The following is a 13,753-nucleotide window of genomic DNA, read 5'->3' as shown; positions in this document are numbered from 1 at the left end:
GATTGTAAGGGGGGGGGGGTGGTTGGGAATGGTTTTCTGGGAACATAAGAGTAGAGGACTGTCTGGGTGTGGTATAAATTGATCAGGTCAATGCTAAAACTAGTCCTGATATGAGGTTTTGAAATGGAAGGTGTGCATTTAACTGTGTTTCCCTGACAACACATACAAACATTTTACTGCTGACAAAAGGGTAGAGGACCACAAATCTGCAGTATATAAGTATTGCACAATAAAGTCCCAGATGATTGTTGAAAACCACAAAAATACATTTGGTACTTCGATTGATCAGAAACTACAATACCAATGATGGATCCACCACCTGAGCAGCAGGCGTCACATGCAATGGTGGGCAGTACCAAAACTAGTGATCACTTGCACTCAAAATGGGGTTTTGGTGGTCTCCTTAAGACATTGCTTTGCTTGTTGAGGATTCTAAAAACAGGGGTTATCAGAAGCCTTAACAAACACAACAATTGTGCGGAGACTCAGCATTTGCTTTGAAAGGCCAAATAGCACAGGACACGGTGTCACAATATACACTGTGAAGGAGGACCTTGGCTTGTAAACTTCTCTGTATGCATGTCCCAGTATTGCAGGCCATTCTGAAACAGTAAATGGTATGATCTGTGGTTGCTCATCATGTAAAGTCCCTTAGCTTAGAAAGCCTACTATTGACAACACCATTGTTTGCCATTTTAAGTAACCCCTTCTCACAAAATTAATTCTGCAATAAACAGTCGTTTTTAAACAACAAATAAATGATATGCTTTGGTCAAATGGCAATTTTACTGCCAAGCATGGATCCTTGAGCTCTCCAGAAGCAGAAGTTTACTGTAGAAAACAATGGGGGGAATTTATCAAAACTGGAGCAGACAGAAATTAGAGCAGTTGCCCATGGCAACCAATCAGCATCTCTCTTCAGTTTGCTCAGTTGGGATTTGAAAATGAGAGATAGAAGCTGATTGGTTGCATTGCAAATCTGCTCCATATTTTGTCTGCTCCGGTTTTGATAAATTCCCCCCAAAGAATTTTCATATCATCTTGATGATAAAGAAACAAATTCTTTCTGCTGTTCATCAATCTTTTCAATTAAACACTTAATTAAAACAGGGTCTATTTTTGGATCAAACTTGTTTCCAAACAAATGTGATGAAGTAAGAAGCCATCTTAACTCTGCAGCCCCATAAATGCAAACGCTGCGAACATGAGTGCCGGTGCATGGTGGATAAAGGCTTTCCTCGAGATAGCTCCACTTCACCAGACGAGTTTTGCTATCAAGGTCTGTTACATCACCTTGAGTCCTTGGAATCTCACCTGGAACGCCAGGCATACGAACCAGGGTTGCCCAAAAATGTTCATCTGGGGAAAAGGTATCCTTGCTCCACTCAAAAAATTCAACAACCAATGCACTTTCAAAAGTGTACTGAATGAAAGCACGACTTAAAACAAAATAAGCACTTCCAACGTACATTTCAATACCAGAAGGTGGTGGGCTCTTCGCAGTAAATGTTTTGCTGGGCATTTTCATGTAATCAAGGCTTAATACGAACATTACCTCGTGATGGAAGGTATAGCGTTGTTTCTTTAAATCTGTTGGCTTTGATGACTCAAGCATGTTCTTTCCATCAAGCTTTTTTAGTTCAGAAACAAGTTCATAGTTTGACTTGAGTGGCATGTCCTGCCCACACAAATTTATGACATACCTCCACTGAATGGGATGGGCCAGCAAATCAGACAAACAATTCAAATCTGCTTGCAGCCTGGAACTATGGGCATAAATCACCTTTTCAATTTTAGATGCAATAAAAACATTGGGAAAGCAGCTGGCTAAGTTGTTCATGGCTGTCTTGAATTCATGAGGTGATTTCTGGTCATAATGAATACAGTACACATTATATGGACTGTATATTGTATGCAAAAGACGTTCAACATTTATAGCATCCTTATGTACAACCATTGAATAGGCTATAGGAAAGTCCGTTTCTTCCTTTGTGAAAGCCTTAAGATGGTACCGTCGTAGATTCTTGTAAGTTTCACAGTTCTTTATCATTGCTGAAACCTTTTCATCATCAAGGTCGTATATACGTCTCCTCCGAAGTTCTAAACTTTTCCCAATCTCTGAGGGTTCCAGCTCAAATATGGCTGTGCAGTTAATGCCACTGGTGGGATTATTTTCTGCGATGTTTTTAGAAATAGGAGGAAAAAAAAGATGTGGTTCCACGAAATAACTTTTAGATCTAGGAAATATCAGTTCAACGTTCATAAGTTTTAGGATACCCAGGAGAGACACAGTGCAGGTGAGGAAGATAACCCTCTGTCTCAGGAGAAATGTAGTACAGCACTTACACTTCTTCATTCTGTCGAAAGATACATGACATGAAATATATATTACACAAAGCAAGAACTATTTCTAATAATAAGCATGGTATGCCCTGTCTCTAGGTGCCCTGTTCACATCATTCAAGTGCATTGGTGTGTGTTGCATAAAAAAGTAGCATGTTTGCATTTTTATGCAGAGCACAACAATGCAATTCTGTGCTTAGAGTTAAATGAGAATGTGAAAATGTCAAAGTTAAATAAAGTTTAAAAATAAAGCAAGCACTGTGTTGTGTTGTAACAACGCATTGCAGCACACATGCAAAAACCATCCCGGAACTGTGAAAATTAGTTATTTTCTAAAACTCTCCATTTAAAACTATTCAAATAGTATTTTAAATTTGAAAATGAACATGTGAAGGTGAAGGCTTAAACAAAAGGCAACGTAAAAAAAAAAAAAACTGGCCATACACCAGGAGAATTTTGTTTGAAGAAAATTTGTTTTCGGAACGTTGATATGATATTTTAATGGTTATTGGGGGCAAATGTACACTCACACTCGTTTTTGACCATATGCACGATAAAATGTGAAGGCCCAGGATGGAAAATGTTTGTTATCTTATCGGAACAAATGAATTCTAACTTGCAATGTAATTTCAGTTCAGGAAACATTGTACATATTGTAATGCATATGTGCTAGGCACAAAAGAAAACTTTTTAATACACCTGGGATCTCATGCAAGTAGCAGGTCTGGTGGAAATTTTAATAGTTTTCGAATTAAACTAATTGACTGAATGATGCTCTGACCAATGATTTTTACATTAAAGTGTGACCGAAATTCGTTAGCACTGGCATCCTGTTTTTTCCCCCACCAATGACACAGGCTACATGGTATTAATGCTTTCCTCTAGGGCTGCAACAACTAATCGACATAATCGATTATAATCGATTATTGAAAAAGTTGTCAACTTTTTCAATAATCGATTAATCGGCTTCTGATCAGTTGGCCCTGTTCACGGCTCCACACGCCGTGCGCAGCACCTCCTCCTCACCTCACGCTCGCGGCTGCCAGACCCGCTCGCATCCACGCTCCACACGCCGCACCTCCTCCCCGCCTCACATTTCCTGCCCATCCACATCCACGATCGGCACAGGGACGCGGGGAGATGTAGTAAGGAGGAGCAGGTGTGGGGGGATGACAAACGCTGATAGACAGGTCCGATCTCAGAAGCAAGTTGCTGGAAGACTGCACTTTCCCACACATGGTGCTCTATAATGTATTGCTGGGATTTGTATTTCTCTATAGCTGATGGTACATTGTGCTGTATATTATACATAGGAATACAAATCCCAGCAATACATTATACACTGTATGTATAATGTATTGCTGGGATTTGTTGTACTCCTCTATAGCTGGTGATATTCTGCATTGCGCTGTATAGAGGACTACAAGTCCCAGCAATAATACATTATACAGCGCAATGCAGAATACCACCAGCTATAGAGGAGTACAACAAATCCCAGCAATAATACATTATAAAGTGGTACAATGCTAAATACCACCAGCTATAGAGGACTACAAAACCCAGCAATAGTACATTATACAGCGCAATGCAGAATGCCGCCAGCTATTATGTACTATTGCTGGGATTTGTTGTATTCCTCTATAGCTGGCGGTATTCTGCATTGTGCTGTATAATGTGCTTTTGCTGGGTTTTGTAGTCCTCTATAGCCGGTGCCATTCTGCATTCATTGCTGTATAATTTTACACTTTCCATTTCACTATATTGCACACCACACTATCTTTTTTTTTTTTTTTACTTCCACCGCTCCAAGCTTGCTCCTGTGATGGACTACAACCTCAATACAAACTAGTAGTCCCATCACTGGAGCCATTTTTTAAACTTTATTTTATTGTTTATCCGATTAACCGATTAATCGAACGTAATAATCGGCTAACTAATCGATTTTGAAAATAATCGTTAGCTGCAGCTCTACTTTCCTCTAGATCCCTGTTGCCCATCCTGTGGTCCTTTGGCCCTTTTTATGTGGCCAGGGCCCCTCCCATGCAGACAGTATTCTGTGTTTTGGGGTTTACACAAGCCAGTGAAAGAAACATATTCTTTAGACTGCCTTATAGTAGTTAAACTATTTGGTTTATTTATTCCACACTATTATGTTTCCTCTTATCTTTTATAATAATCCTGTTCAGAGAATATCAAATGTGGCACATGCACTGATTTAAAAGGGGCTGAAATATCAGTGATCTCTAGCATTCTAATGTCTCAAGCCTATGACTGTTTCCTAAAGCATGTCCCTAGTCTCAAATAACTGCTAAAGAATGTGCCCAGTTTTCATGAACTGCTAAAGCATGTCCCCAGTCTTCATGAACTCCTAAAGCATGTCCCCAGTCTTCATCAACTGCTAAAGCATGTCCCCAGTCTTCATAACTCCTAAAGCATGTCTCAGTCTTCATCAACTGCTAAAGCATGTCCCCAGTTTTCATGAACTCCTAAAGCATGTCCCCAGTCTTCATCAACTGCTAAAGCATGTCCCCAGTCTTCATAACTCCTAAAGCATGTCCCCAGTCTTCATAACTCCTAAAGCATGTCCCCAGTCTTCATCAACTGCTAAAGCATGTCCCCAGTCTTCATAAACTCTTAAAGCATGTCCCCAGTCTCCAACAACCGCTAAAGCATGCCCCCAGTCTCCAACCACTGCTAAAGCATGCCCCCAGTCTTCATCAACTGCTAAAGCATGTCCCCAGTCTCCACCAACTGCAAAAGCATGCCCCCAGTCTCCAACAACTGCTAAAGCATGCCCCCAGTCTCCACCAACTGCAAAAGCATGTCCCCAGTCTCCAACAACTCCTATAGCATGCTCCAGTCTTCAACAACTCCTATAGCATGTTTCCAGTCTTCAACAACTCCTATAGTATGTTTCCAGTCTTCAACAACTCCTATAGTATGTTTCCAGTCTTCAACTCCTATAGCATGTCCCCAGTCTTCAACAACTCCTATAGCATGTTTCCAGTCTTCAACAACTCCTATAGTATGTTTCCAGTCTTCAACAACTCCTATAGCATGTTTCCAGTCTCCAACAACTCCTATAGCATGTTTCCAGTCTCCAACAACTCCTATAGCATGTTTCCAGTCTCCAACAACTCCTATAGCATGTTTCCAGTCTCCAACAACTCCTATAGCATGTTTCCAGTCTCCAACAACTCTTATAGCATGTTTCCAGTCTCCAACAACTCTTATAGCATGTTTCCAGTCTCCAACAACTCCTATAGCATGTTTCCAGTCTTCAACAACTCCTATAGCATGTTTCCAGTCTTCCAGAACTCCTAAAGCATGTCCCTATTCTCCAACAACAACATGAAATAAGGGGCCACACTTGATGCCCCTTATATTAAGTATGTCTAAGACCATTGCTCTAGATATTTAAAGCTGGCCATACAAAAAAAGGCCTACATGGGGGAATCCCAGCTGGGCTATTGAAATCTTACAGTGATGGGTGTGCTGCTTTTAGAATACTTGAATGGTGACTGCAGCTGATTGGATGCAGCCACTGTTCAGCTGAAAATTTTCAGACTGGCTCTTTCAAGAAAAATTGATTGGAAAATCGACATTTGTCGAATGGGGGTCCCGAGGGACAAAATGCTGGTCAAATTTCATCTGTGTCAGCGGTACTAAAAAATTTGACCAGTGTACAGCCAGTTTTAGTCACCTAGCCCCCCCTCCAGGCGCAAAAAAATACAACGAAACTAAAATTCTACCATTTAAAGTGGCCCTACACTGTGTGTTAGCGACATTAAACTGTAAGCTCCTTCAGAAACACATTTATTAATGGTAGAGCCTGTCTGAATCCATTTAATAACAACACAAAGTTTACAGTGCTTTCAGCTGAATGATGGACAAAGTGATTATTGAAGTGTAATTAGTTTCTTTCCTGCTGCTCTGGCACTGAATATAAATACATACTTTCATACTAGCTAACAATACAGTGACTATTTCCTTTTCTTTAGCTTATCGGCTGTTCTGCTGAAGTCAAAGCTGCACTATTTGTACTGCGTGACACAACAGTTAATAAAAACGCACTCTCCAATATTCAAGCTTTTTTTTTAAATGACATTTTTCTAAATCAATCCACCACAGCAATGTAATCACACCATGTAGACTAGATTTTACCAGTTACCTATTCTTAAATGATAGACACAGTGACAGACAGGTGGAGCTAAAGAAAGAAAACCCTATAGACTAACCGGATAGATAGACATTCATTATAGGTATTTATATAGCGTGGCATATTTATGCATTTTTATGGCATAAGTCCCTACCCTTCAGGAGCTTATAATCTAAGGTTTGAATACCACATACTAGGGCCAATTCCCTCATGCACACAGTGCATATTACCAGGTTATTTTATTTGGACAGCAGTGTGCCATTGTCAACATACCAGAACAGTGACTGCAGCTGATTGACTGCCATCACTGATGGGGGAAGAAATTTCAGGTCGTATCCTTAGACAAAAGTAAATGGCGAAATCAACTGGTCAAATGAGTAAATAGATAGAGACATTAGATATGGGACAGGGTTGGATAGATGATAGATAGAGAGATAGATAGATAGACAGACAGACAGACAGATAGACAGGTAGGTAGATAGACAGGCAGGCAGACAGACAGACAGACAGACAGGCAGACAGACAGACAGACAGACAGACAGACAGACAGACAGATAGATAGATAGATAGATAGATAGATAGATAGATAGATAGATAGAGTGACGGACCTAGGGCTGCAGAGATTTATTCCCCGGAGAACTTTGTTTGCTGTGTGTGTTTTCCTGTTTAATATTTCATCTAGAGAGAGAACAGGTCAGTATTTGACTTGATTTGAACCATTTTTGTGAAGGCAGCAGGCTGTCTGGAGTGGCCATTGTTTAGGGTGATGTGATCAAGCTCTTATCTAATTAAGGAATTCCAATGCAGCACCCGGCTGTCTGGGGGAGGGGATTGGTCAAGGTAACACACTGAACTCTTATCTGATTCTGTGAGTTATAAACTCTGTGTGCTTTCTGCAATACACCAGTTCATGTTTCCACTCCAAAGTCAGTGCTGTCTGAATCTTGGGGTAAGCCCATGCTATATTCACTTGCTTCTGGTTCCAGCACCCTATAGGAACAGCCTTAAGATGGAGATATCCAGTTGGGGTATCAGGGAGTCCGTCACAGATAGAATGATGAATAAATAGAGACATTAGATATGAGACTATGAGGCAGGGATGGATGGATAGATGGATAGATAGATAGATAGATAGATAGATAGATAATGAAAAAAAGATGAATAAATAGAGACATTAGATATGAGAAAGGGATAGATAGATGATAGATAGATAGATAGATAGATAGATAGATAGATAGATAGATAGATAGATACTGTAACTTTGTTTTTCACCATTGACTTGCTAAGGCTAACAGCTGATAGAATACAGAACATGTCTATGTGTGACTTGATTTAGCTCCATCATCTCTTGTCTAGCGGTTTCACTGATTAATTATAACCCGCCTCGCATCAGTCTGTGCATGTTTTTTTACAATACCTTGGCCAGCTCCCCCTTTTCTAATTCTGCAGAACCAGACATAATACAGTTCTCTTATTCCAACAAAGCAGATTGCATATCTACATTCACAAGGGATAGAAATATAGACAGAGATCTCTATTTTAATCCAAGCCTCACGTTGCTTTTCCCTCAGGCCATTGCCTAGAGATTATAGGTAATACAATCAGTAATACTGTTGTAAATGATTCCTTTGAGATAGCACTGAAATCAGTTACAATAAAAGACTTGAATTCCAGCTTGTTTGCAGGCTGCCCAGGAGACTTCAGCTGGTACCTGTAGATTTGTCAGCCATATCCTGAAGATGTCTATGGAATGAACGCGGCAGCTTCACATTCTACAGTAACCTGCAGAATTCTGTGACTGTCATTTACTGTCAGAGCACAGCACGTGCTCCAGGACTGCAGTGTGCTCCAAGAGCACTCAAACTGCTTGCGTAATCTCCATAGTTCTGAAATGTCCAACCAAAGGTATCCAACCCAGCACCACCTTCCTCCCTGTAGAAGGTGGCTACAATGCCCTGGCCTGCTGACCACACTCATGGTTTCTCTGGCATGGGGGTCAGCCAGAGAAACCATTGAGCACTGTGGGGGGACCCAGGAGATTGACACTTCTGGAAGTACCGGTATTTATCTTGGTAAAACATTTTAGCAAGAGATCACTCAGCATTATAGTGGTGTTTGGTGCTGCAGGTAGCAGGAGAGGTAAATATGCCTTTGCTTGTACACCAGAAGGTGGTGCTGTATGTAGTGTCTGTAGAGGCAGTATCTACAATAAAGAAGTAGAGAAAAATAGTCATCAGTTTATTAATGTTGCACTTACTCAGTTCCTTCGTGAAGGTCGCTGGCAGAAAAGGGGTCTTGGTGAATGCATGGCAGCCCCCTGTAACATGCAGAGATACAATGACAATGTGATACATAGTAAGCATAGCCACTGACAGAAAGAGGAAAATCAGGACCTGCTCCAATCAAAGGAAAATCTTAAAAGAGTAATCATGTGGATTTATAAATCTTGAAAGGATACAAAAGACTTAGCTCGGCTATTCTGCTCAGTACCTCCGTTGTACCGAGCAGAATAGAAAAACAGTAAAAAAAAAGTAGAAAACAATTACCAGGGGACGCTGAACTGTCATTACAATGAGAGCTCAGCGGAGTCGGCCGTGATATCAAGGTAACCAGGGGTAACCAGGGGACGCTGAAGTGTCATTACAATGAGAGCTCTGCGGAGTCGGCCGTGATATCAAGGTAACCAGGGGTAACCAGGGGACGCTGAACTGTCATTACAATGAGAGCTCAGCGGAGTCGGCCGTGATATCAAGGTAACCAGGGGACGCTGAACTGTCATTACAATGAGAGCTTAGTAAAGCCGGCGGTGATATCACGGCCAGCTGCGCTGAGCTCTCATGACAGTTCAGCATCCCCTGGCTACCCGGTAACCAGGGGACGCTGAACTGTCATTGGAACTGGCCAACTCCACCCAGCTGTCAGTTGCGAGACTTTCGGTCAGCCAATGGCCGGGTGCTCGACCCGCTTCGAGTTTCACTTCGGCTGGGTCGAGCAGAGGCATATGCCGTCGGCTCGACTGAGCTGCTAGGCCAGCTGCGGGAGCTGTACGGGCTATAGTGTATAGCCCGTACAGCAGCCCTTCAGTTCTACTGAACCGAAGGGCTCAGGCGGCCGAAGCTAGCAGAAGGATCAGCCGGAGCTATGGCTGCCTGTATTTATAAAGTAACAAACGCATATATTCATAAATACTGTATTTCATATTGTATTGCCTCATCAAACTGTTTATATGTGTCACTCTACTATCAGATATTGTTGACTACTCCCGCAGTTGAGCTATGTATGTTTCTTTACTGCACCAATCCCCCCCTCCCCGAACCCCCATCCCCACCACCACCACCATTTGTATCATTTATACCACTGAAATTGCTTGTTTTTTCTTCAATAAAATCTGATTGCATACTAATTTACTGGCTCATCAACACGAAAACACGATATGTCTCATAGTAAACACAGATTCAATTAAGTTCTTCTATAAGGTAGGTTCACACAGTAAGATTGTATTATTACGGTTACAAAGACTGTGGCAAACCTTTACAGTATATACTGGAAACAGACTCACTCTCTGTTTAACCCCTTTAAATCAGTATTATACAGGATTTATAGAGCACCAACAGCTTGTGCAGCTCTCTACAATATAAGGAAGACATTACAGTTACAATATTTAACAGAAGTACCAAAAACCAGCAAGAAACAATGAATGTCTATATACCATGTTGCACTCCTTACCGGTCTGTCCCAATGCTAATGGGTGCTCGCAATGACCGCAGACGGCACCGCTCACAATACAATAGTCATCAGCACTCCAATCCAGAGATTCACATTATTGTAAAGTAAGTGGCTCACTACTGAGCCTGATGACGTTTTCCTATCTACTGTAGCAAGAAACAATTAGACACGTAACCGCGCTAAAAATCTGTGTTTGATTCGTATCGATTCTGATTTTTTTTCCTCTCATTTTTCTGATTTCGCATCCGAAATTCGATTCGGTTTGTTGTTGGGATTTCGTATCCGATCCAAATTTTTGTTTTGGAAAGATCCACAACAGGAAGTCACATGACCATGCCTGTAATGCAACCCCCATCAGCCAGAAAACATTATTGGCCAGAGAACAGTGACATGTCCGATTTAGTTTAGTTTTGAACGAAATATGGACAGATACGAATTTTCGGTAAAGGAGCATTTGGATTCGTTCGCACATGATATTCAATATTCTATATTATAAAAACCATCCATATATAGATATATATATATAGTTTTTTTTCCTCTCATTTTTCTGATTTCGCATCCGAAATTCGATTCGGTTTGTTGTTGGGATTTCGTATCCGATCCAAATTTTTGTTTTGGAAAGATCCACAACAGGAAGTCACATGACCATGCCTGTAATGCAACCCCCATCAGCCAGAAAACATTATTGGCCAGAGAACAGTGACATGTCCGATTTAGTTTAGTTTTGAACGAAATATGGACAGATACGAATTTTCGGTAAAGGAGCATTTGGATTCGTTCGCACATGATATTCAATATTCTATATTATAAAAAACATCCATATATAGATATATATATATAGATATGTATAGATATATATATCTCTCTATATATACATACTGTATATATAGAGAGATATATATAGATTTATATATAAATCTATATATATCTCTCTATATATACAGTATGTATATATAGATGTTCTGCAAAAAAAAAAATCACATATTTATTAATTTTGTTTATAAGACAAGAGCCACATGCTTTTATTACCAAATATCTCAAATATGAACTGACACGCAATCATCCCTTAATAGTCAGGAACCTGTAATCAGATGAAAAAATGTCTTTCATTGAATGGCTGGATTTGCTAGGCTAAGTGCAGTTAATGGGCAATTGAAGAAACACAATCCATTAGTAAATACAGACTTTGCTTACAACATTCATCAGAATGACACAAGTTCTAAAATGTTATCCTTTGCCTAGGTAAACATAAACACAGGCACAGCAATACAGGAGAAAAGCTGATGCCGTGTTCAGATTGTGTTTAATTGATGCATCGGATTCTTAGAAGCCGTATTGGGAGTTCTGCGCAGAGGTGACAAAGTACACTGCAGTTGTCTATTGGCCGTATATGGCGCTGTGATGGCATGGCCGCCAGCTTCCGCCAATGAAATGCCTGCCTTTTATCCCTGTTAGTTTAGCTGCCAAACAGGCTTCCTGCCAGCTAAGAAGCTTCTGCTATTCTAAAACTCTGCAGGGTTTAGCTCATAAGTAAAAATACTTCACATATTTTTATTTCTAGGGACTACTAATCCTTTGAAGAGTTGCATTCATTCCGACTTCCACAGTGACATTATAAATGGCAGTTAAAAAAAGAAAATCGAATGTACATAGCTTGTGCTGAATATGATGGAGTGGGAAAAGTACAACTACAAGAAGGTCAGGTAGATTATATTTTAGTCTAATGAGAAAACTTCTACCACTGCTGAGATAATTTCCTAAATGGAAACAGAGTGCAAACATGTAGTGCTAAAGACCAGACGACACTACTAAATACTCTCCTTCACAACACACGTTACAATCTGATTGTACAGTCTTCTTTAGATCTACCAACAACTATGTGGTGCAAGGACCTGCCTGATTGCATACAATATGTTTGGTAATTATGAAGAGAATTGTACAAAGATGGTCAATCTTGCATTTAGCTTACTAATTTGTATTGGGATTGTAGTCCATCATAGGAGTGAGCTTAGAGTGGCGGCTACTTTACAACACACACAGGGACCATGCCACCCTCCAGAGGGAAAAGCACTAAAAACAGTAAAAATCCCTCAGTACACTGAAACAGGGTTCCCAAAGGGTCGAGGTATTGGATGTTTTGGGTGTGCTGCTCTTGTATATAAGCAGAGGAAAACAAGCTGTAAAGATAATGAAAAAACAAGAGAAGAGTGAAACAACCTTGTGCGTTATCTAAGTGACACCAGAGGACAGAAAAGAGGAGTAATGACGGCACTCACAAGAGACCAGTAAATGCCATCATATATATCACCTGTGGGGGTCCGGCACAGAACAGCACTTGTGGAGTGGAAAATTCTTCGATGTCAAGCAGTGGGTGGTATAGATGGCCTTGAACCGTGGAAGGTACACTGATTGTACGTAAGCCAGTCCTGACCAGCAGTCGGTAGAGAAGGCAGTACTGTATATCAGCAGTGTTGGTAAGGTGTGCTGACGGAGCAGCAATACTGATGTACTAAGTGGACTTCCTCAATCATTGTACAGCAGGCTTGAGAAAGAGGCAGACAGCCTTGAAACGCGTTGCCACGGCTGGATCCACCCAGCTGCGTGAGTGAACACCTGGAATTCCTCACAGCCGCAGGGAGCCACGCCACCGAGGACTCTGCAGAATGCTGACTGACTCCATTCTGCTGTACATTGATTGAGGAAGTCTGCTGGTTTTACCGTTCCCCATAATCTGCTGGTCAGAACTGGCTTTAGGACAATCACCATCTATACTCACCACTGTTTGAAATGAAAGAATTTTCCACTTCACAAGTGATGTTCTGTGCTGGACCCCAACTGATGATATATATGTGAGTGCCGCCATTACCCCTCCTTTCTGTCCTGTGGTGTCACTTAGATAACACACAAGGTTGTTGCGCTCTTTTCTTGTTTTTTCATTCCCTCCAGAAGGAAGGACAGTGTCAGCATAATGTCAGAGATGATTTGAGGATCTACAGCCGAGTGATACACAAATAGGAAACATTTTTGTTAATAGTTAAGGTACTTGAATGTATTTTTAAGATTTATCTCCTGACTTTAGTGTCACTTTACGTACAGTGATGTGCTTTACTGATCTACGATTTGGGACTACAAATCAAGCAAAATGTCATTCAATCCACTGAAAGAATGACAACAAAAATCAAAGTCATCTTCTTGTTTCATTAGTCCTAACCTGGCTTAGAATATGATATCAATGTGTAGGCCTACTGAGCTTAATGGTAAATCTGGCTTTATTTAAAGGAGTAGCACCACATCATCATGCATTTTGGTGTAGTAATGGGCCATTGAAGTAGCTGCTCGGTCACATAACCTCTTTTATTGTGTCTTAATTAGATCACCCAATGTGAATTGAGAATGATCACACAATGTGAATCACGAGTGATCACCCAGAATAAATTGAGAGCGTGATTTGAGAGTGATCACCCAAAGTGAATTGAGAGTGATCACCCAATGTGAATTTAGAGTAATCACCCAATGTGAATTGAG

At 40.8% G+C, this 13,753-nt stretch overlaps 1 protein-coding gene across 1 annotated transcript; it reads right to left on the bottom strand.

The window, feature by feature from the left end:
• Positions 1-1,036: 1,036 nt before the first annotated feature.
• GCNT4 (glucosaminyl (N-acetyl) transferase 4, core 2) lies at positions 1,037-8,814 on the bottom strand. Its single transcript, XM_018567834.1, has 2 exons — positions 8,760-8,814; positions 1,037-2,357 (listed from the first exon to the last, which is right to left on the bottom strand). Exon 2 carries the CDS (start codon positions 2,354-2,356, stop codon positions 1,037-1,039), a length of 1,320 nt encoding a protein of 439 aa, XP_018423336.1. The 5' UTR covers position 2,357; positions 8,760-8,814.
• Positions 8,815-13,753: the final 4,939 nt, after the last annotated feature.

Source organism: Nanorana parkeri, unplaced genomic scaffold (genome assembly GCF_000935625.1).
Source record: "Nanorana parkeri isolate BGI_ZX_2015 unplaced genomic scaffold, ASM93562v1 scaffold1101, whole genome shotgun sequence".
NCBI lineage: Eukaryota > Metazoa > Chordata > Amphibia > Anura > Dicroglossidae > Nanorana > Nanorana parkeri.
This window is presented reverse-complemented; position numbering and strand designations above follow the sequence as displayed.